The sequence below is a fragment of the Triturus cristatus genome, chromosome 11 (genome assembly GCF_964204655.1).
Source record: "Triturus cristatus chromosome 11, aTriCri1.1, whole genome shotgun sequence".
NCBI lineage: Eukaryota > Metazoa > Chordata > Amphibia > Caudata > Salamandridae > Triturus > Triturus cristatus.
In genome coordinates, this window is record NC_140594.1 from 297,645,115 (window position 1) to 297,667,177 (window position 22,063).

At 47.7% G+C, this 22,063-nt stretch overlaps 2 protein-coding genes across 3 annotated transcripts in view; one reads left to right on the plus strand and one right to left on the minus strand.

Annotated features, from left to right (window-relative positions):
* DRC10 (dynein regulatory complex subunit 10) overlaps positions 1–4,157 on the minus strand; it is a 178,023-nt gene extending 173,866 nt beyond the window's left edge. The window contains exons 1-2 of one of the 2 annotated variants that reach the window (XM_085633761.1): positions 4,077–4,153; positions 2,588–2,673 (exon numbers count right to left, since the gene is read on the minus strand). The gene's annotated coding sequence lies outside the window, so the exon portion shown is untranslated. Of the gene's footprint in view, positions 1–2,587; positions 2,674–4,076 lie in introns of both variants that reach the window. The other variant, XM_085633762.1, reaches the window with a different exon arrangement.
* A 494-nt stretch (positions 4,158–4,651) lies between these two features.
* TPCN1 (two pore segment channel 1) overlaps positions 4,652–22,063 on the plus strand; it is a 350,431-nt gene continuing 333,019 nt past the window's right edge. Inside the window, exons 1-2 of the mRNA XM_085634844.1 lie at positions 4,652–4,781; positions 5,750–5,989. Coding sequence (XP_085490970.1) covers positions 5,878–5,989 — 112 coding nt within the window. The 5' untranslated portion in view covers positions 4,652–4,781; positions 5,750–5,877. The remainder of the gene's footprint in view (positions 4,782–5,749; positions 5,990–22,063) is intronic.

Consider the following 22,063-nt stretch of genomic DNA (forward strand, 5'->3'; position numbering starts at 1 on the left):
ACCACTACATAGGAGGTTTTACTTTTCCCCCTACCACTGACACCTGGTAGTGGGTCTGAAGTAACAATGAACAAATCAGACTGGATGAGACAAAGGCATATTTTTTCTGCCTCGTAGAGGGCGCTCCAAGACTAGGCATAAAGAAGAGTAAGAGGAGCTGGCTGATGAGATTGAACTCACAGCTTTAGAGAAAGCTCTCATGAGAGCTACAGGGACATTATGATTGGACATTGCTGAAAAAACGGTGGCAATTGAGGTTGCAGTGAAGCAATGGACGGTAAGCTACAGGGTCTCACTGGCAAGGTACAGGCTGTGGAGTGATAGTAGGTGAAAGAGGCATAGACGTTTCTGGAGCTTTGCCTGATGTAGACAGCAAGGACATGAAGGCCTATAAAAAGGGTAATGTGATACAAGGAATCCTGCAGCGGGACTCAAAGATTGAATGGCTGGATAACTTGCATAGGGATCCTCTTCCGTGGATCCTTGGAATCAGCTGGATCTGAGGAAAGGCTCTGGAAGTGAAATTTAAAGAGTGGCACTTGGCTTCCCTAAGGAAATGAGGTGACATCACTATAGAGAGTGGCATTTTCAATGCTACCCTTCAGTCGGCGATCTGGTGTGATAAGATTTTGAAAGGTGCAAATTGGGGTTAGATGCGGGACGATGGTTTCCTATTTTCCTGAAATTAACGTGGGCATGCTAGGACGAACTGAGCCTTTGTGGATATTAAGAAAAAAGTGGTGGTTTGTTTAAGAGTGAAGAGGTACATTTCACTTTCTCTCAAGTGGATTCTGCTGCACCTTTCCACAGCAATCTGCCAGGGGAAACTGGGCAGGTTTCAGTGGCATGTAAATAGTCACAGTCCAGTGAGGCTTTGAGTTTTTTAGTGGAAGACTGAATATTTCGAACTGGGGACCTCTCTTGTAGGAGGGAGGTAGCAGAGGTAGGGTATGGTCTCTCTACTCTTGTTCTGTCAAATCTTGGTCTCTATGCTCCCCTCTGTGTGTATTTTCTAGGCCTACTGTGATAGCTTTTCGTTTTTTTTTTTTTGCAGTGACGCTTAATACATATAGAAAGACATGGATTCTTGTGAGGATGAAGTGATATTTGTATATTTGGTATTCTTCGAGTATATTTCTATGCCTGTGACAATACTAATGAACAGACTTAAAACTAAATATAAATGCCCCCATTGACCACCAGGCTGTTCACCCATATCGTAAATATCAACAAAAACTACAAGTTACTCTCCCACTTATGATGCTCAAGCGTGAATGTGTTTGTAGCCTAGACTTTGACACTCCATGTTTCATCATATACAAACTACAACAGATCAAGAATGCTGCAACAAGACTCCTCCTTCACTTCATACCACAGAACCCATGACACCAACTTTGCAAGCACTTTACCGTTTGCCTGTAGCAAAATGATCAATGCTCTAGGCACTCTACATCTTCCACAGAGCCCCCCAAGAAAAAAATAACATTATACCTACAAATAAAATGTAAGCCCTAGAAACAAAACAGAGCTGTACGCTCTAGGATAGCACCTTGGATCATCATACCAGCTTACAATAAGAAATCCATGGGAGGCTCTACTTTCTTGGTCCAAGTCGCCTAGCTCTGGAACTCCTTGCCAGCTAAGATTTGATCCATTCAGGAACACAAAGTTCAGAAGAGTAGTGCATATTGTAGGCATTCCAGGGTGATGATGGCTCTCCATGTCACAAGGGGGCATTGTGGTGCAACAAAATAAGGTAGCCCTCATTGGCATAGAATAAACATTAAGATGATCCGACTTGGAATACTGTGGGCATTCTAGGCATTATGGTGATCCTAGTGTAAAGCATCTATTGTTGATAATGTTGTGTGTTTTACGCATTGTGGAAGCTTAGACATACTTTGACTGTTTAGCCTCAGGGATAGCCATGCTGTCTACTGACTTAGATGTTATGTTTCGCCAAACAGGAACTGCAAGTCTTCACTGACACTGTTAAATAAGGGCTGGAACTGTGAGTCTTCATAGACCCCACTTAGTTGCCTTGAACAGTGGGATCTATGTATCCCACAAGCCTCCTCGAAACACAGGTAACAAACTAAACTTTGGAGAAACGAGATACACTTAGATTCAGGAGGCATGCCTACTTCTTCAGGTCACACTTATTTGCACAATGGGAAAAGGGAAAGAGGTTTACAACTGGAAAATGTAAAAGGCTTGCAACATCTAGTGGCTGAATGACAAGACATCATTCTCAGTGACAGGAAGTATAAGGCTATTGCACACAGCTTGCAAATACAAGATGGTGATATTTTGTTTCCAGGTTCATTGGAAGTGGTGCCAGCACAGATTTCCTATATAACGGCTCAAAGTCTGATCCTCCATGCATCTCAACATTCGAAGATCCATCTTTATTGCCCACTGCACTGTATTTCTTTGGTTCTGCTACCTGTGTACTGGTTACAAATCTTGATTTAGAATTTTTGACAGCCTTTTCTGAGTTCTAGATTATGTTTATTTTATGTTTTCTATTTTTGCTTGTGTCTTTGTCGGGGATTTTTTTTTCTTTAACTTGATTACACTTTCCTACCTTAGGTAGCTTTACGTTGCCTCAGCCATTTTGCACAACTTTCTTGGTGCCCTGCTAGGTGTCTCTTCGCCTTCCTCTCAGTGAATCTGGAATACAATTGTGAGACTTTTGAGAAAGGTCGCCCACTCTCAAGAAGAAAGTGGTGAAGGAAGTGTAATCTGCCATTAACAGTAGAGCATGAAAGCTGCAGAATGTTTTATTTCCACCCTGCACACTTCAACCTCATTCCAAACCATAACACATGACAGATAATAGACTTTGAATAGGACATATGGATACATTAAAAATGGTAGAAAATTAAGAAAGAAGCAGTAGACACCTAAATACTGAGATTATTCAAATGACCTGTAAAACATTGTGCTAATAGGGCTTCTAACAAATGTGGTTCTGACAGATAAATTAAAAACTTCAGTCCCCATCAAGAACTAGCATTCTTTCTCTTCATTTTATCTAACAACTGCAGGACAAATGGAACATCACAGTACATTCACTGACTACTTTCTGGAGACTACTTAATAAATTAATAGAGCACAACTATTATGAAACAGTATACAATGTACATTCATGATAAAATATCACTAGGGATCAAAACTGGTACACAAAGTGCAACATGGTGGCTCGTGCACAACAGCAGGAGCACATTGCCATTGGTGACCCACACTCGAGCAGATACAAAGGCTGCGCCCCTTCCTATTTTGACCTGTGGAACCACATGAGCCTACATACGTCCTTTAAACCGCTATTTTTTCTTACCAGTTTTTAGGGGTGTACTCCATACTTGTCAGACTTCACTAGCCCTCCACAGAAGAAGTATTGGAATATTTAAGTTACGCCCTTTCAGAACTGCCTGTGGAGCCTATGGTTTCTGGCCACTACTTTTGAAGATTGTGTTGTAGAACACATAATGTGAGCCAAATTTTTTGAACATTTTCTTACAGGTGGAAGAGAGGTGCAGAGCACGTAAAATAACTCCTCCAATCCCACGTTGGAAAGCCAGCTTCAGTGGAGATTTATTATTTTTGTTTCATACTCTCTTGTAAGTTGACCCCCTACTTTTAGCTAAGAGTTTAGGATGAGAGGACTCTGTTGTTTAATGATGGCTACTCTCCTACTCCAGTTTGGGGGCCAGGAGTGATGACCATGGTTTTCGATCAGACCTTTGTCGAAGCAAACAGAACTACAGGGTCGCTGTTGTAGGTGTACTATGAAGACTGAAAAACTTTAGTCTGGGTTGCTTCCAATGAAAGGCACGACCAGGCGCCGTGCCAGAAGTAGAGAGTATATCTTAATTGCTCTACAAGGCGCAAATCCTGTCTGTCATTTGAAAACCTGTCACCGGACACTGAAGCTAACACTGTCAGAGTGCCCTTATTGATATCAACGACCATTGGTCCCCCTTCTGAATTGGGTTACTCGTCAATCACATATAATCATTATCTAGTGACATAAGTCACTCTTCCTTTTTTCACCCAAGAACGCGCGCCCTCACCTGCCTTTCGTTCCCATTTGGATTTCTGTCCCTTCCGTTTACAAGCGTTACCAAGCGACAGCCCAAACCTTTTAGCGTGTGTCTGACGTACACGAAAGTTGACTAGTGGTTGGAGGCCCTAATGACATAAAAGACGGACTAGCTTAGGGGCGTTCACGACTCAACCGTGGTTAAGGTAGCGGCCATCTTACAATGTAGGCCTCGGTTGAATCGGCTCCATAAACAACTATAACCAGAAAAAGTCGGGTAATAAGGGGACTATGCATTAGTAATGTTATTAGGTAAGCGTCTGTGTTTAAACATGGATAACATAATCAGCGATCTATCGAAGTCACCTTTAGCAACGTATTTTGATGCAGTCGACAAAGATAGATTTAGCTATGAAAATAGCTACGGCCGCCTCAATTCGCATTTGCTTTTCACGGTATAGTGTTTTTGAGACTGCCCGTTGCCTAGGCTGCAAAAACGCGCCAATCCGCTGTATGAGTTCTGCAGACAGATAACCCTCTCTTCCAATGGGAGCTGATAATAATAAAGGAGGACGTAACCCAATACCACGAGCTCCTGAGGACGTGGTAGTGGGCGGGGGCAGGGGCAGGTCATAGACTTGCTTCTTCTCATCTGGATACTTTAGGGTCGCTAACATTCCTACGGGCAAGACGCCTAGTGAGACTGGTAGATGGACGGTTGGAGGCTTCGGGTTTGGTTAGAATTTATAGCTTTCTTCTTTATCTGCTGAGGGGAGCAAAAGGAGTATGAGACTGTTACAGTGTTGGTAGTACCCCTCTTACGTTATCCCCAGCTACTTCCTGGCCCAGTCATTTAAATGTCCAGTAACTGAACAATGTTACTTTAGCAGCGTCACCGCACTGAGTGGTGTCTGTGCAGTGAGGCATGAGGTTGAGGAATAGCGGCAAAGTGATTGTGGCATTGCCTAGTTTCACAGTCCGAAAAAAAGGGTTGGACCCTCGGTCCTGTTGCAACAAGCTTCTCTGAAACTACTTACCCCCTTGCCCGTTATCTTTGATTTCCAACTCTTTTATTTTTATTTATTTTAGCTGAATTGTGACACACTGCACCGGACTGCATAAAAATAGTATTTAAGGGAAATAAGTAACTGTGGTCCCGAAGATAAAGTAGTGAAGTTGGCGAAGCATGGCCATTAAATGAAGCCAAGACACTTGGCTTATGCAGTTTTCCAGATCTCTTTAAGTTTGACGCGTTATTTTATCGTCATTATTTTTGGATGACCGTAAACAGGATGTTTTGTTTGCATTCCTTGGCACCCCTTATTTTTACTTTGATTGAGGATGGGAGTCGTTAAATGTGGACTCTTTTCAACGCTCTAATTCCATGCCCGTTGCACCTTCTTTGCATCGTACGGAGGAAAAGATTGGCCTGACTGAATCGTACCCCCACCATTGTTCCTGTGCTATAATCTTCACTGCTTAAAAATGTTTCTTCTAGACAGTGGTGCTATTTAACCGTTTCTACAAGTCAACTGTTCAATTGACAGGAGACCTACAATAAACGATAACTGTGTAAATCACAGTAAATACTTTCGAAAACATTAAGATCCGCCTTTTATTTTTTCATTGTATTGTACAATTTTTCATTTTATATTTCGTTTCACGGATCTAGAGATATATTAGTGTTTGTTTTTTGACTCCTAGAACAAGCTGTGATGGCGGACCTACTGGAAAATATTTTTGTTTACACCAATTTGGAAACTGCCCCCAAAACCACACCGTTGGTTTGGATCAAGAAATAAACGTGGATTGGTTGGATTTAGCAACTTAATATGGCGGTGAGCCTGGAGGATGATGTGCCACTTATCCTAACCCTGGAGGAAAACGGAGGATGCATTTTGGCGCCTGGAGAAGAGCTGGGTTTGGAAGATGTTCCCAATGAAAGTAAGATTTTATTCCATGGGTGTGCACAATCACAGTAGGGTTTTAAACTGTGATGGGCTCCTAATGTCGTCCCTCATTGTTCTGAATTGATATGTATTCTTTTTTAGTTATGGGAATCGTGTTGCTGGTAAGGCTGCAATGGTTACTTCCACTGCTATGGTGTTGGAAAATATTAAAACAATTGTTCTATTTAGTAACGCTTGGGCCTCGTATACATGGTGTTGGCAAGATTTTACATGATCTGGTATTTGTAAGGTCTAGATTATTTCCACAACACTGATTTGTGTTTTAGAGTTTTATAGAGTTGAGTCCACGACCTCCAATTTAATTTGTCTGAGTTCTTGCACTTGTCTCATTTACTGTGCTACCTTGCCACCAAGAAGCAGCTTACTCTAGAGAGTTTCTTACAAATGGCTGCATTCATGTGTGCTGTTCAAATAGTTTATGCAAAAAGAGCAAAGGGAACAGTTGATGGACAGAATGTAGAACAGTTTCATACATTAACCCCAGTACAGATATGTGGGCCTAAATCCATTGTTGGCAGTTCGGGCTGGACTGTTACCATTAGGCACAGGGTCAAAACTGATTTGCATATGGCCAGGTCTAAACTGGGGTGTCATGGTGAGCAAAAGAATGATGGATTTAACCCAGATCTCTTAACTGGGGGTAAATGTTTTGATTTGTTATGCATTCATTCCATCAACTGTGTGTCTTTTGCTTTCTCGCCTTAAGTGTGCTGGGTATGCCCAGACGTGTGTCCCGGGCTCACTGCCACTGGATTCAAGCTATCCTGGCTGAGGGGTGAAACCCAGAAACCGTTCCTAGGTTGCTTGTTTCCGTTCCAGGGTGGACCTGGCTTGGCATTTCGGGCTGGACTGTTCCCATGAGGCACAGGGTCAAGATTGATTTGCATATGGCCAGGTCTAAACTGGGGTGGCATGGTGAGCAAAAGAATGATGGATTTAACCCAGATCTCTTGACTGGGGTTGAATGTTTAGATTTGTTCTGCATTCTGTGTGTCTTTTGTTCAAATAGTTAGGGCTGGTTCACTTGATTAGCTGAGATCATTCCCCGGCTGAAGATGTTAGAGCAAAGAGGGAACTAGGTATTTTAAATCATTTGCTGATCACTAAAACCACCTTTTCAGTACAGAACCAGTGTTTCCTATTATTCTTTAAATTGGTTTTGATTTTTTTTTTATTGTAACATCATTTTGTCAATTAACAACATGTTATAGCACATAGAGAAAACTCAACTTCACCTTTGTGCCATAGATTCGCTGATGTAGATCGTTGAGTCAATTTGGTATATATTACACCTTTTTTAAGTAGGTGGTAAAAAACAACAATCCAAACACTTACACCATTCGGTTTCCATTTCAGTCAGTCAGTATCATCTACATCCTCCATCCCATCAGTCTCGCAATCTCAGCTCAACTCTCATTTGCTTCTTTTGTTCATCTCCCACTCTCTTATAAGCTGTCTGTTTGGCTATTCTCTTATGCATTATGCTCTTTCGGGATGTCTATGTCTGTATCTTGTGTGGCCACTTAGAGCAAGATTTTTAGGCCGCACGATACTAAAGAAACTGGTTCCTAATATCTAGTAGAGATGAGACCGAAAACCATATGACTGTGAAAAACAATTGGGGAACTAGCAGAGTTTTCCTTTCATTCGCTTACACCCCAACCCATCAACGTCCTCCTGAGTTGCCAGTCCTGGAATTAACAGAGCAAGGGTGCATCAACGAAGTCCTCCTTAGTCTGTTACAGAGATTTTGGTAGTTTATTCTCTTAGGCGAAGCTTACATTTAAACAGAGGATGCATTATAGGAATGCCTTGTATTCATTATCTTCTTCATTAACAGTTGGTTATTACCAGCAAGAACCACTGAATTGCCCCACTCCATGTTCCACAGCAGAATCACTTACTTGATACAGAAGATGTGGAATACAGTTGGTTAGATGCATCTCCCTTTTTTTTTTTTTTTTTTAAACAGCCAGACACACAAGACACAACAGCCCCGCTCCTCCCACCCTCCCCTTTCTATGTTGCAACCTAAAGCTGGGGCAAAAATGCAAATCAAAACACAGACTTAGAAGCACATATACCCAACCCTCGCAAGATAACTGTAAACACCCCCTTACAGTTATGTTTAAAATTAACTACGTCCTCTTAATACTCTGGTCTTTTATATATTAAGACCTATCTGACCTTTATATAGTCCTCATGAAATCTTACATTGTCTTTATTTATTACACTAACATCAGCCAACATTCATTCTACCTACATTGGATTTATGGCTGGATAAATTCAACACCACTCCAGGGTCAGACTTGTCAGTCAGTAAAACTATGGTTCTGTAGTATAAAAGTTGAAGTAAAGAATACAACAGTCGTTAAAATACAATTGGAATTCCATTTTCCCCCTATAAAACAGCAGTAATTCACATTGTTTACTGAAACTGCATTTGAGCTTGTACAATAATTTAACAATCCCAATATTAAAATACTTCATGGGGCGTGGCCAAGATGGCAAGCGGGTAGGATGTGCTTAGCTACGTCTCCCCACTCCCAACTGTGCCCCAGTATGTTTTAATACCCACTACCGCTTCGAGATGGAGGGTCACTCCCCCAGCCCCGCAGTAGCGTTCCCTAGGTGTTTGCCGTGGCTGGGGGCCGGAGAGATCGTTTAATCCCCAGATGACGAGCCGTGATGCGGCATATCAAAATGGTGGCCAGACCGGGCCTGTACCTCGGCAGCATCTGTGGAGCGGTGGAGGCACTGAAGGTGGCGGACCCTCACTCCGGGACCCCTCGGCGCACCACCTCGTGGCGGGACGGCGTACGAAGCGGCCCACATCAGGCACTGGCGCGGGCGCTCCAGACACAGGAGCGGGCAGGCAGCAGCAAGAAAGAAGCCTGGAGTGCAATATGGAGACTGCACACCCAGTAAATTGATAGGAGTGCAGAAAGGGTCGACCCTGTCAACGGGGGGCCCGGTGGCGATGGGACTCGGCCAGATACGTCGGCTGGCTAGCCCTTTCAAGTTGTTGCCACGTAGAGTGGGGTGGACCGGTTGTCCATCATCGTGGATGCCGGGGCCTTGCTCCTAGGGGCTGGCGAGCCAGTAGAGGGCTATGGGAGCGTTTGGGTGGGCACGACGCGGTAAGAGCGGCGTAGAGACAGCGGCAGGAGGCAGGGCGTGGCGCAGGGGGGCAGCGGCCAGACTCATTGGCTGGCGCCCATACATCATTGCTGCGCACCCTCGGGGGCCTGCCCAAGTGGCTGGGAGGCCAGCCGAAAACCCATATGGCCCGGGCAGCAGCATCACCAAGCCATACCGCACACAGCCAATGGCTCACATCAGTGAGAGCGCCCGGCTAGGGTGTGATCAGACTGTCCACGTCGCAGGTCCAACAGCAGGAAGCAAGGGCAGGGGCGCGGCCACACGTCCAGGGCATCGGCCAGGATATCGTCTGGCGCCCGCTCCGACTGGATGTGTAACTGGCGACAGGGGAGAGCGCAAAGCGGACAGGAGCCTTACCTACGGCTGTGCAGGGGGGCCCGGCATCGATCGTCGAGGGACAAGAGGGGGCCCGGCTACCACCGAGACACTCATCGGGCCTTGCGGGAGGAACACCAGAGGCCTCACACATAGGGGGCCTAGTGACACGAGAGACCCAAGGGACCCCGAGGGACTGCTGGGGCTTCAGGGAGCGGCAACTTGGCCCCATAGCAGCCCAGCAGGCATAGACAGGCGACGACGCGGGCTCTGGGGCCCCGGGACTGTGCGTGACCCCACTCCGGGTGCTAGATCGGGGGGTCTATAGGCAGCCCTCATAGAGAGTACCCAGGTTAGCTGGCACTAAAGCGGGGGCGAAGTGGCTGAGGAAGGGAGGTCCCACTCAGAGTAGAGGGACAGCAACGGAAGACACCGGCAGGAGACCGAGGCCTCATGGGACCGTGGGGCGCCAGATCGTCCAGCAATAGGGGCATTGTCAGATCCTCGGGAGCAACACGCCACACTACGAGATACATTTCAACATACCATCGTGTGCTCAGCCCCTGCAGCCGCGCAGGCGCTCGGAACCAAAGCGACCCAGCCCACATTGGCTCATCAGAGCAACGACAATCTACCGTCGACCTATGGAAAAGTAGACAGGAACGGAGGGCCTTTGCTGGGGACACCTTCCAGAGTGAAGCGGCGAAACCTTTGAAACTAAAGGGAAGAAGGCGGTGTGCCAAGCTCTGGCGGTCAAGACGCCATAGGCAGGCCCCCATTGCGTTTGGGGGGGGGCTCTCATTCGGAGACCGCCTTGTCCGCCACTGCCATGATGTTGCAGCAAACCAGGAAGGACCGTACATTGAAGGACATGCTCATCAAACTGGCGCCGACAACTTCCGATGTAGAGGGGGCGAAGGACCCTATCACCCGTTCTTTTCTAGAGACCTTGTTCAACACCTCGCGGTGCGATTTTCAGACTCTGAAAAGCGAAGTGGCGCTGGAAGTGAGAGAGATCTGAAGAGAAGTGGATACCTTAGGAGACCCGAGTGGCCGCGATTGAGGATCAGGAGCAAACCAGGGATGAGGAGGTGACTCAACTCCAGCAGGAGGTGATCCGCTTCGGGGGAACAGTAAATCGACCTCCAGGCACATACGGAGGATCTTGAAAACCGCTCTTGGCGGAATAACATACGCGTCCGGGGAGTTCTGTCGGATGCAGAAGGGACAGACATGGTCCAATACCTACAGGCCCTGTTTCGAGAGATACTTGGGAACTCAGAAGACACGGAGATCCGCATTGATAGAGCCAACAGAGTTGGTCTGCGTCGGAGGGCCCCAGCGCCACCACCGGATATCCTTGCCTTCTTGCCGGACTACCCCCTAAAGTAACGCATTCTCCGAGAGGCCCGAGCGAAACAACCGATCCAGTACCAGGGCCACAATATAGCCTTGTACCAGGACTTGGCAGCCATCCCCCTCCAAAAAAGGCAAGACTTACGAGAAGTGACCTCCCACCTGCGTGACAAAGGAGTGACATATTCCTGGGGCCATCCCTTTAGAATAATATTTAAATGGGAGGGCAGGCTGCACCAGATCCGCTTGCTACAGGAGGCCCGTAAGCTGTTGGGTCTGCCACTTCACTGTCCCGACGACAAGCTCAACACTAGTCAGTGGCCACCCGGAGAATGATGGCAGAGAGTGGGTACGAGACGGCTTTCAGGACCTTCCCGGGGGCCCGACCCCCAAGGTGATGGCGCAGGAAGGAAAGGTAGCATTGGAGTTGGTGCTCAAAGACACCGTGTCTAATGATAGCTCCTGACTGACGTGGGGACTGCAGCCATTTGGAGTGCGGGAGGGGGTGGGGGGGCTTAGGAGCGGGGACATTACACATATTGAGCCATGGAATGTCCCTGTTCACTTTTTCTTCCAGAGATGCGCGATCAAGCCTTGCGGGCTCTGGACATTGGGGGGGGGTACTGCGGAATTCAGTTGGGGTTAGTGGGGGCGTGGGAAACTGGTGTGCTAAGCGGGAGCCCTCAGAAGCGGCATAGGCGATTGGCTAGGGCGCAGGTCACGGGAGCGCTGCTTGTTTGGCGGGGTTTGGCCCGAGGGCAGATGCTGCTGCATGGGATCACTTGTCCTACGTAACACACTCAGAAGTCCACATTCTAACTCTTAATGTACGCGGCTTGAATAGCCCTAACAAACTGAAGTCCATACTGTCCTATCTCGAGCACTCAGGGGCGGATATATGTCTTCTACAAGAGACTCACCTTCTGTCCAAGGATTGGCCGCAGATGCGGTCCAGAGCATTCCCCCAACAATTTTTCTCTTCCACCCAGAACAAAAAAGCAGGGGAGGCTTTGTTGGTGGCTAAAAGCTTCACCGGGAAAGTGGGTGACAAAGTAGCGGTGATCAGAGGGCGGCTTTTAGCATACAAGCTGTGGGTGGGGGGCTTGCCCCTGGTGGTGGGGTCTCTGTATGTGCCCAACAATGGACAGGGGAAGTTTCTCATGGCGGCCCTGTCCAATGTCCTGGGGACACCGAAACGCTGGGTAATTTCAGGACCCCTCCTACACTTCGTTATGGAGACGTCAATGGACCGGTCTAGCCACAGGTATATTCAGACATGGGCAGTATCTGCGGAGGGTCGGCAGTGGCTACAGAACCAGGAGAAAATAGATATGTGGAGGGCAGCTCATCCTCAAGCCCCACAATTTTCCTACTACTCCCACGCACATCACACATATGCCCGTCTAGACCATTTGGTACTCCTGAGGCGGAAGCCGGGAGGTCTGTTCTCATTTTCATTTTAAAATTTGCTATTTGTTGTGTTTTTAACGAGCACTTGCACCCCCTGAGCACCCACTGACCTGGTAGTTGTTGGGAAGTTGGGAAGCTTAGCTCAGCTGTTCCTAGCGCTGCTGCAGGGAGGGAAACGCGCTGCCGCCTTTCGCGCGCCCGATCCTACAGACACGCCCACTCGTGAGGCCACGCCTACTTTGAGGCCACACCCCCTTCTCCCCGGCCTTATAGTCGCGCTGACTGACAAGCGCGCCATAACATTTGTAACACTCCTGAGGCGGAAGCCGGGAGGTCTGTTCTCATTTTCATTTTAAAATTTGCTATTTGTTGTGTTTTTAACGAGCACTTGCACCCACTGACCTGGTAGTTGTTGGGAAGCTTAGCTCAGCTGTTCCTAGCGCTGCTGCAGGGAGGGAAACGCGCTGCCGCCTTTCGCGCGCCCGATCCTACAGACACGCCCACTCGTAAGGCCACGACTTCTGCCCCCATATCAATGTGCCCTTTCCGGACGCGCAGCGGGCGAGCGCAGCGGGCGCGCCGGCATCGCGCCGAAGTCGCGCCTAAGTCAAGCCCGTCTGCGCCCGTCTGCGGTCCAGGGCCATACCCCATGCCCCTCGGGATGACCACATACGGTGGAGTAAGCAGGCACTATTTGCCTTACGCCGCAACGTTAATGTGTCATGCAAGCATAAGCTACACGTAGAAAACACTACAGGCTGTGAACACTGCCAATTCTCCTATGACCTTGACAGGAACACGACCAGCATGGACTACACTATACACTGTGGACTACTGAACGTGCGATCATTAAGGAAACATAAGTTGGACCTATATGATCTACTCTCCGAGACTAAATGGGACCTTATGTTTCTCACAGAAACATGGCTAGATAGCGATTCTACAGTCGATGCCCTTGAGGCACTCCCAGCAGGATACACAATACATAGACAAGACAGACCCACTGGCAGGGGAGGGGGCATCGCAATTGTAGTCCGAGAAAGTTTGCAATGCCAATTTGAAAGTGCCCCTATCCTGGACAGCGAGGCTGGAAGTTTCACTATTAAAGCTACACGCTAAAGGGCATGCTAATCTACAGACCCCCTGGTCCTATTGCCAAGTTTGAGGAAAGTCTAGTTGAAGGTATCATGGAGACCGCTTTATGTAACAATAAATTTTTGGTACTTGGAGACCTTAACCTACATCTCAATAACCCATCAAACAGTATTAGTACGAACTTCAGTCAGGCATTAGGTGCCCTCCAGCTGACTCAAATTGTGAGCGGTCCAACACATCAGTTGGGTCACCTTTTGGATCCCATATTTGCTAATTGGGGGGAAGAAGAAACCAAATCCCCTATTCCTATCCCCTGGTCGGATCATTACTTAGTTCCCTTCACCATCCGTATCCCTGGAAATAGACCTCCGCAGCCAGCTTTGCTGCATCATCTTAGACGTAACTGGGCTACCTTTTCCCAGCATAAATTCTGCGAGGCACTGATTAAAGGGGGGAGCCCGGGGGGGGTTGACGCCGACACAGCCAATACTAATCTGTGCAAACGTATCACTGAGGCACTTGACTGCACTGCTCCTCTTCAAAAAACCAAATCTGGGGGCCGTGTCCAAAAAACAGCCCCATGGTTCAACGAAGAACTTAGAGCCCTGAAAACCGCACTGAAGAAACTCGAAAGAGAATGGCGCAAGACTTTCTCTAAAGAATCTAGAGCCACCTACTTGACTGAGAGGCGACTCTACCATGGTCTAATTAGAAAGTGCAAAAGAGCATACTACACGCTTAGAGTTAATGAAGCCAGCAACTCAACAAAAGAGCTGTTTTCGCTCTACAAAACTCTCTCGAGTGGGAAATCATCCAGTGTCCCAGATGACTGTTCCCCCGACGCGTGCAATAAAATTGCAAATTTTTTCTACGAGAAAATAGCAAAAATATACGCAGCGTTCCCAACACAGCCCATAACGGGTGCAGAATTCGTCGAAAGCCCCAGGGAATGGGGTGATAGACTCAGACTGACCCACTTTGTTATTCCACCACCTGAAGATCTCGTAAAAATTTGTAAATCCGTGAAGTCGGGTTCTCCTCGAGACCCTACCACACCTAAACGTTTGACAGACAGTCTGGTGGTATTAGAACCCTACATCAGACATCTACTTAACACATCTTTTAGTAGCTCCATTGTACCTAAAGACTGGAAAAAGGCGGTGGTCCTACCCCTAAGGAAGAAACCGACCATCAGTTTCGAGAAACTAGAGAACCTACGTCCAATTTCACTTCTTCCCTACTTGGCCAAAGTAGCCGAAAAATTGGTCAATTCACAACTGATGGACTTCGTCGAAAAAGCGGCATTATTACATGACACTCAATTCGGCTTCCGTCCCCGCCATTCCACAGAGTCCGCACTCTTAACAGCGGTGGAGGCTCTTCGTCAGGGGGCGGATGAGGGTCACACCATGGCCCTCATCCTATTGGACCTCAGTGCAGCATTCGACACTGTAGCTCATGCCAACTTGCTACAGTGTTTGAATAATGGAGGTATATCTGAAGCTGCACTCCTATGGATCCAATCCTTCCTGACTGGGAGAAGCTTCCAAGTCCGCCTGGGCGACCACTACTCGAGAGACATGGGTTTGGGACAGGGCGTTCCCCAAGGATCGTCCCTGAGCCCAACCTTGTTCAATCTCTACATCTCCCCAGTGGCTTCTATTGCCGCGACCCATGGTCTGAAAATCGTGTCATACGCAGACGACACGCAGTTTGTCATCTCACTATCACGAGGACCCGGACTTGCTTCGAACCGTTTCAAGGCCTGCATGCAAGACCTTGCTACATGGATGTCCATCAATTGCCTTAAGCTAAATGGCAACAAGACAGAGGTGCTCGTGGTGGGGGGGGAGCCCTTCCGCATGGTCATCGGCGTGGTGGCCCCCTTGTCTGGGGGAGGCTCCTATGCCCCGTCAGGAAGTCAAAAACCTTGGCGTATGGTTTGATGCTGATCTGTCTTTTGGACCCCAAATAAACCGAGTGGCGGGTGTTTGTTTCAGCGTTTTAAAAATCCTACGCAAGGTCCTTGCTCTCCTCCCTATGTCCGCCCGGAGAACACTGGTACATGCCCTCGTGACATCACGCCTGGACTATGGCAACCTACTGTATCTAGGTGCCACCTGTAAGGCAGTAAAACGCCTCCAGGTATTGCAGAATGCGGCAGCCCGCCTCATCCTAAAACTCCCCAAAAGATCAGACTCCAAAGCTGCTCTTCATAGTCTCCACTGGCTGCCAGTAAGAAGCAGAGTGGAATTCAAGGCCCTCTGTACCTGTCATCGCATTCTTGCTCGGAAAGCGCCGGCACCACTCCAGAACCTAGCCATCAAGTATGAACCCTCACGTGCTTTGCGTTCTTCTCACGGAGGTCTACTGGTGGTCCCTAGGATCAGAAAGGCCCGCATGGGTGGACGCTCTTTTCGCCATTTGGCAGCGAAATGCTGGAACGCCCTGCCTCTTAATCTCCGTCTAGACCCTTCGGAATCCAGTTTCCGGAAAAACCTAAAAACACACCTTTTCTCAAGATAACTGAACCTCTCCTCACTTCAGTTCTGAGTTTTCAAATGTAGCGCGGGGACACGCTTCCTGCGTAACCAAGCGCTTTATAAACTTCCCTAATAATAATAATAATTGGTGGGCACAGCGGAGGTAAATGCCTTGGTGAGGGATGTCACTATAATGCCAGCGGCCCTATCCAACCATGACGCGGTACAAGCGACCCTGTGTGTGCCGCAAATGTGTAATGCGGGGGGTGGTTGGAGACTGAGAGAGGGCATGCTATATAAACCAGCGGTGCAGGAGCAGATCCTCAAATGCATCACAGACTACCTCGCCACCAACGATTCCCCAGTTGTCTCTAGATCCACCTCTGTCGCCTCTTCTTTTTGCCCTCTATGTTGAGCCGCTCGCTCAAAAGATCAGAGAGAACCCCGACATATTGGGCATCCCGTTGGGGGGGAAAGGCACACAATAAGCCTCTATGCGGATGACCTTATCGCCTCCTGGAAACACCAGCGCGTTCGGTCCCGGTGTTTTTGCGGGAGCTTGAGACCTTTGGCCTTATCTCGGGGTTCTGGGTTAACGTCGGGAAATCGACAATCCTATGGTTGAATCATACAGGACATTTACTTGGTTCGGGTGGGAGCACATACGAGGGGAGACAGGTAAAGCCATCTATCCCCTACTTGGGCATTGAACTGGCCCCGTCGGTGTCCCAAACAGTTACGCTCAACTATACTAGATCAGCCTCTCAAGTTGCTCAAGACCTCCATCAGTGGAAACAACACCAGTTATCCCTCCTGGGGCGGGTGACTGCAATCAAAATGTCTATCCTGCCCAAAGCACTATACCTCTTCCAAACAATTCCGATTTGACCACCACCTGGCACTAGTCAGAAACTGCAACAAGCAATTCAGCACTTTGTATGGGCAGGGGGAAAGCCCCGGCTGGGCAGGGAGCGGGGCTACTTACAGCCGGAAGAGGGGGGGGATTGGGGATACCGAATGTTCTGGAATATTTCAGGGCGGCACAGCTCCGCTATCTAGTGGAGTGGAACAGATCTGAATCCGAAAAGAGATGGCTATTGCAGAATAGGGCGCTGGCCAAACTATTGATTTGGAAGGTCCCATTCCTTAAACGTGTGGACTGACCTCTCAATCTCAGGGGCTCTCCCATCATGCACATGGTGCTTCGCGTTTGGGATGGGGTCGCCATTAAGAAGAGGTTGTCCTCTTTCCCTTTGCCCATGACTCCCATTCTCGATAACAATTAATTTACCCCGGGAGCTGACGAAATGGCGTTCCCGAGATGGAGGGAGGTGGAATGCAAGGCAGCAGGGCACTTCATAGATCTGGAGGGGATCCTGTCTTTCCAGGATATTCGTGCAGAATATGGCATCCCAGAGACCGAACAGCTTCACTATCTTCAACTCAGACACTGGTTACTCAACACAGAGGTGCTACCGAAGGTCTCTCGAAAGCTGATGAAATTTGAAAAACTGCTTTACACGAAGAACACGGATAAGAAAATTATCTCTCAGCTATATGATGTTACACCCTCAGGCCCCAAAAGAATACACGGCCGGTCAGAGGAGATGGGTGGGAGAATTGGGAAGAGACCTCACAGCAAAGGAGTGGACTGATATCTACTATCGGGCTACCCACACAGCACGCAATACTGCTAGCAGGGAGACGGCAGTCAAAGTGGCTATGTACTGGTACTTGACTCCGGTCCGTCTTCATAGGGGGAATCCTGATCGCAGCCCAACTTGTTGGCGTGGGTGGGGGGCAGATGGCACGTTGGTACACTTAATATGGGAATGCACAGAATGGACGAGTTATTGGACAGCAATACTGGACGATGTAGATCGCCAATTTGACACGCAGATCCCGAGATTCCCAGCTTATGTGGTCTTGGGCCTACCTAACCCGCTGATTTATCCACTAAGGTCCTGCAAGGGAAAACAAATGGGGTTGGCATTGGGGGCGGCTCTCCAAAACATCTTATCGCATTGGGGAACACGGGTGAAGCAGACATTTAGGGTGGCTTCACAGGCTTTGGTATACCTTTGGTATGGAATGTATACAGGCCTCACTCACTAACTCCATGCTAAGCTTCAATGAAATCTGGCAACCGCTACTTTCACTATTGTCAACTGAAATGAATGAGATCACATGCCCTAGATACCTGCGTCTTCTCCGCCTGACGGGCTCTGCATCCTCCGACCTAGCACTGTGGCAGTGCATGTACGCTTGGCTGCTAATATTGGTTGGATCAGCCGTTCCCAAGCACACCAGTTCAAGGGAAGGGGAGGGGTTCTGTTCTTCCTTTTTTCTTGGTATTTATTTTACTTTTCTTCTTCAGAGTTGGTGCGAGAGGCCGGACTATATAATGTCATTCTGGACATTTTAGTAGGCCCCCAGAGGCCATGTTGGGGGTGCCCAGTTATTGCATGTTAAGCATGAATATGCATGGTAGACGGCTCCGTATAGCGAACAGCAAATTACAGGCTTATGGAAACGTTTGTTATACTATTGCTGAATGCCAATAAAAACAAAGTTAAACCTAAAATACTTCATATCATAAACAATGAAAACCATAACTTTTCATTAAAAATGCGTGGCTAAAAGGAACGTTCTACAAAAAGCTTTGAAAATTGATTACAATTGATTCTTGCACTAAGAATTGCACCTTTCTGAATTCCGCAGTGGAAGAAGATTATGGAAACAACTGCATTTTTTTTTTAAAGTGCCCAACATTAAAAGTGCAGTTACAGTGCCACCTCCATCTAATGCCACTTTACGACCGGGCACGTCTTCTTAACCTTAGACACTGCCAAATGAACAGACCAAAGGGCCACTGAGTTGTTGCAAGAGTAAAGAGCAGGACTACACTGTCTGAAGTTGTATCTTTTGAGAAGGGGAATAATGAGATTTTTTCCTAGGAAACCCATGAAACAGACAAACATAATATGCAGGTTAGTTTGGGTGGAGGTTCCATTCAACGGGCAAGGGCCTAACTCCTTTTGGGAGTCACATTTTTCAGGGTAGCCCAGCATTAATGATCAATAAAGTTTGTAATATGCCCTCAATCTCATGGAAAGCATCGAACAACTACCTCACGACCCTTTCATTGAATTACTCCTGCAGCCCTGAGCGAAGCACTTGTCCATCACCGCTTTCACTCCATGGCAATCTGGAGAGGGATGCTCTCTGCTTGAATAGTTGGTTGCAGCAACGCTCCCTGGCGCTTGCACCTCCTCCCACTTGCTCTTCCAAGTCCGCGAGAATCTCTGCTCCCTGGTTCACTGAAGCTCTTAGGCAGAGCTAAAGCACCTGCAAACGGCTGGAAAGAGTATGGAGGGCTAACTTTGACTTGGAGGACAAAGTAACTTATAAACATGCTTAAAAATCCATCACAATAAAATCTATGAGGCACAAAACAAATGTTTTCTCTAAAAGTGAGTCATCTGAAAATAAAAGCAAGGACATTTTCTAAATTGTGAAAGACTTTTCTTCCCCGACTGCGACTGCCAGAACTTTAGCTCCCACTATGGAATGGACAAGCCAATTTGCCTCATATTTCCATGACAAAATCAAAACAATTCAAGACTCCTTCACGGAGACCCTCCCGGTTTAGGGATGAATCACATATTATCTAATACCCGGCACTCCCGTGAAGGGTCCATCTCTAAGACAGTTTCCCCCTGTTCCAATGGAACTCCTTGGAGATTATGAAAGGCCTTAAGTCCGGCTCCCCCATGGACCCCTGCCCTGCAAAAGTGCTGGAAACGGTGGTGGAGGTTATTAACCCAGCCGCGAATACTGTTCTCAACTCTTCGCTGAGGAATGACCAGGTGCAGTGCAGGTGGAAAAATGCCAAAATTCTACCACTGCTAAAAAAAAAAAGCCTTCTGCTGACCCCTTGGTGGCATCCAACTATAGACCGATCTCACTCCTACCATTCTCTAAAACCCTAGAGAAATTTGTCAACTCTGTCATCACGGACTATGTGGAACCTAACAACCTTTTCCACCAGAGCCAGTCCGGTTTTAGATCTAATTTCAGCACAGAGACAGCGCTGCTCGAAATTTCTGAGTCCATTAGGGAGAAGCTGGACAAAGGAGGTAAAGCGGTGTTGATCTTGCTGGACCTCTCTTCGGCTTTTGACCCCGTGCCACATGACCGACTCCTGCATAGATTACAGGAGTGCGGTTTGGGTGGCACGGTGCTTAAGTGATTCTCCTCCTTTTTGGAGGAAGATACCAAGAGGTCTGGTCTCCTCCTTTTTGCCGCCCCAATTCCCCCTTTGAAGGGGGGGGGACACTTTTCAACATCTACATGTCCCCCCCCCCCCCGTCCCCCCCCCCCTCTTGCTCTCCTGGCTGAAGCTTGCAGTGCGACCATCTCCTATGCTGACGACACGCAGCTTCCGTTTACATGTGAAAAGGGCGAGGACTTTGTAGGGGAGAAGATCAACAAATGCCTTACTGGGGTTTTTACATAGCTCAGAAGGAATCAACTTAAATGTAACCCAGAGAAATCAGAGATAATCTTCTTCTGCTCCCCATCTCGGTACGAATGGAAACAATGGTGGCTATTAGACTTGTCACTTCCCCTCAACTCTGTTAACTCAGTCAAGAACCTGGGTGTTAAGTTGGATGATACACTGTCCATGAAAGCCCAAATTCAGTCAGTCGAAGGATCCTGTTTTGGCCTCCTTCGGATGCTCAAGAAATTTCTCCCCCTATTGCCTCTCGCCCACAGTAAGACTGTGGTCCAGGCCCTCGTTGTCTCTTAAGCTGGACTATGCCAATGCCCTTTACCTGGGCCTTCCAGAGTACCTACTGAAGAGACTTCATGTGGCCCAGAATGCAGCCGCCAGGGCAGTGCTCATGCTTGGTCCGAGAGCCCGGATCTCACCCCACCTGAAGGCTTTGCATTGACCTCCCGTCTGAAAAAGAATCTGCTTTAAAGGCTTGGTTTTAGATTTCAAGGCTTTACAAGGTACGGGCGAACACTATCTCAGAAGGAGAGTCACACACTACGTCCCCTGTAGAACCCTGAGGTCATCTTTTCGGCATCAGGCGGTTGTCCCCAAGTTCACCTGCACTGGAGGCCGCTCTTTTCAAGTTCAGGTTGCCAGAGTCTGGAACCTTTTGCCAGCGGCACTCAGACAGGTGTCGGACCTACTTACCTTTAGGTAGCGGCTGAAAACCTGGCTGTTCCAGCAACAACGTTAGTTTTTTTTTTCTTGCCTTCCTTCAGGGACTGCAACAATCTAGCTCTAAGGTTCATAAGCGCCGGAACACTCTTCCTGAGTAGCCGTGTGCTCTACAAATACTGTTTAACATAACATAATTAAGGCAGAACCTCGTTAACACAAAACAATGCTGCTTTTTCTGAATTGAAGACAGATAAGGTTGCAAGCTCGTATAGGAGGGGATTGAGCTGTAGAAGATAACTACAACTTTGTTTTTATTAGACTCCCAGCTTTTAACCACAGCAGTAGCTACAAAAGACTGCTTCAGCTTTGTCTTGCTACATGACTGGACCGAGTTCGGCAAGACAAATATGTTGGAGAGCCCTGTTTCTTCCAAGGTCATTTTAATGTATGAAGTCTAAGGTATATCAAGAGCTGGGTGTTATTTTAGGCAATCCCCAAGCATCCACTGATTTAGGGATGCAGTTTCCCTTGTTCAATTTGAGTGCCGTAGCACAGCAGAGCTAGTTTAATTTTGTCCATAATATAGGCGTTCCTAGCTTGTCATGGCACACATAGCAGCTGCGTGGGACTGCTAGATTTTTTTGCGAAAGCATCCTCCACACACTTTATCTCATGAGCATCCACCATGCCCCAGACAGCTGTCCCATATATGGCAGTCGCCACAGATTTTGCTGCATAAATAGTCAACAGCTCGTGCACTGGTTTCATGCCTAGCTTTTGGGTGAAACTTAAAAAAGCCAAAATTGTCTTTTCTAACATAGTCACGCTATTGGACACCATTGGCTTCCAGGAGTATTTGACATCGAAGAGGACGCCCAGATATGAGAAGTTCATGGAGTCACCCACCTTACGGTTGTTAAGACAAAAGACCTGACGTTTTCTTGGTCTTCTACCATACGTTAAGGTTTTACTTTTGTTGGCCTGTAATTCTAACTCCTTCATGAAAGTAGTATAGTCCTCTATTAGCTGCTACAGTGCCTGTCCCGTC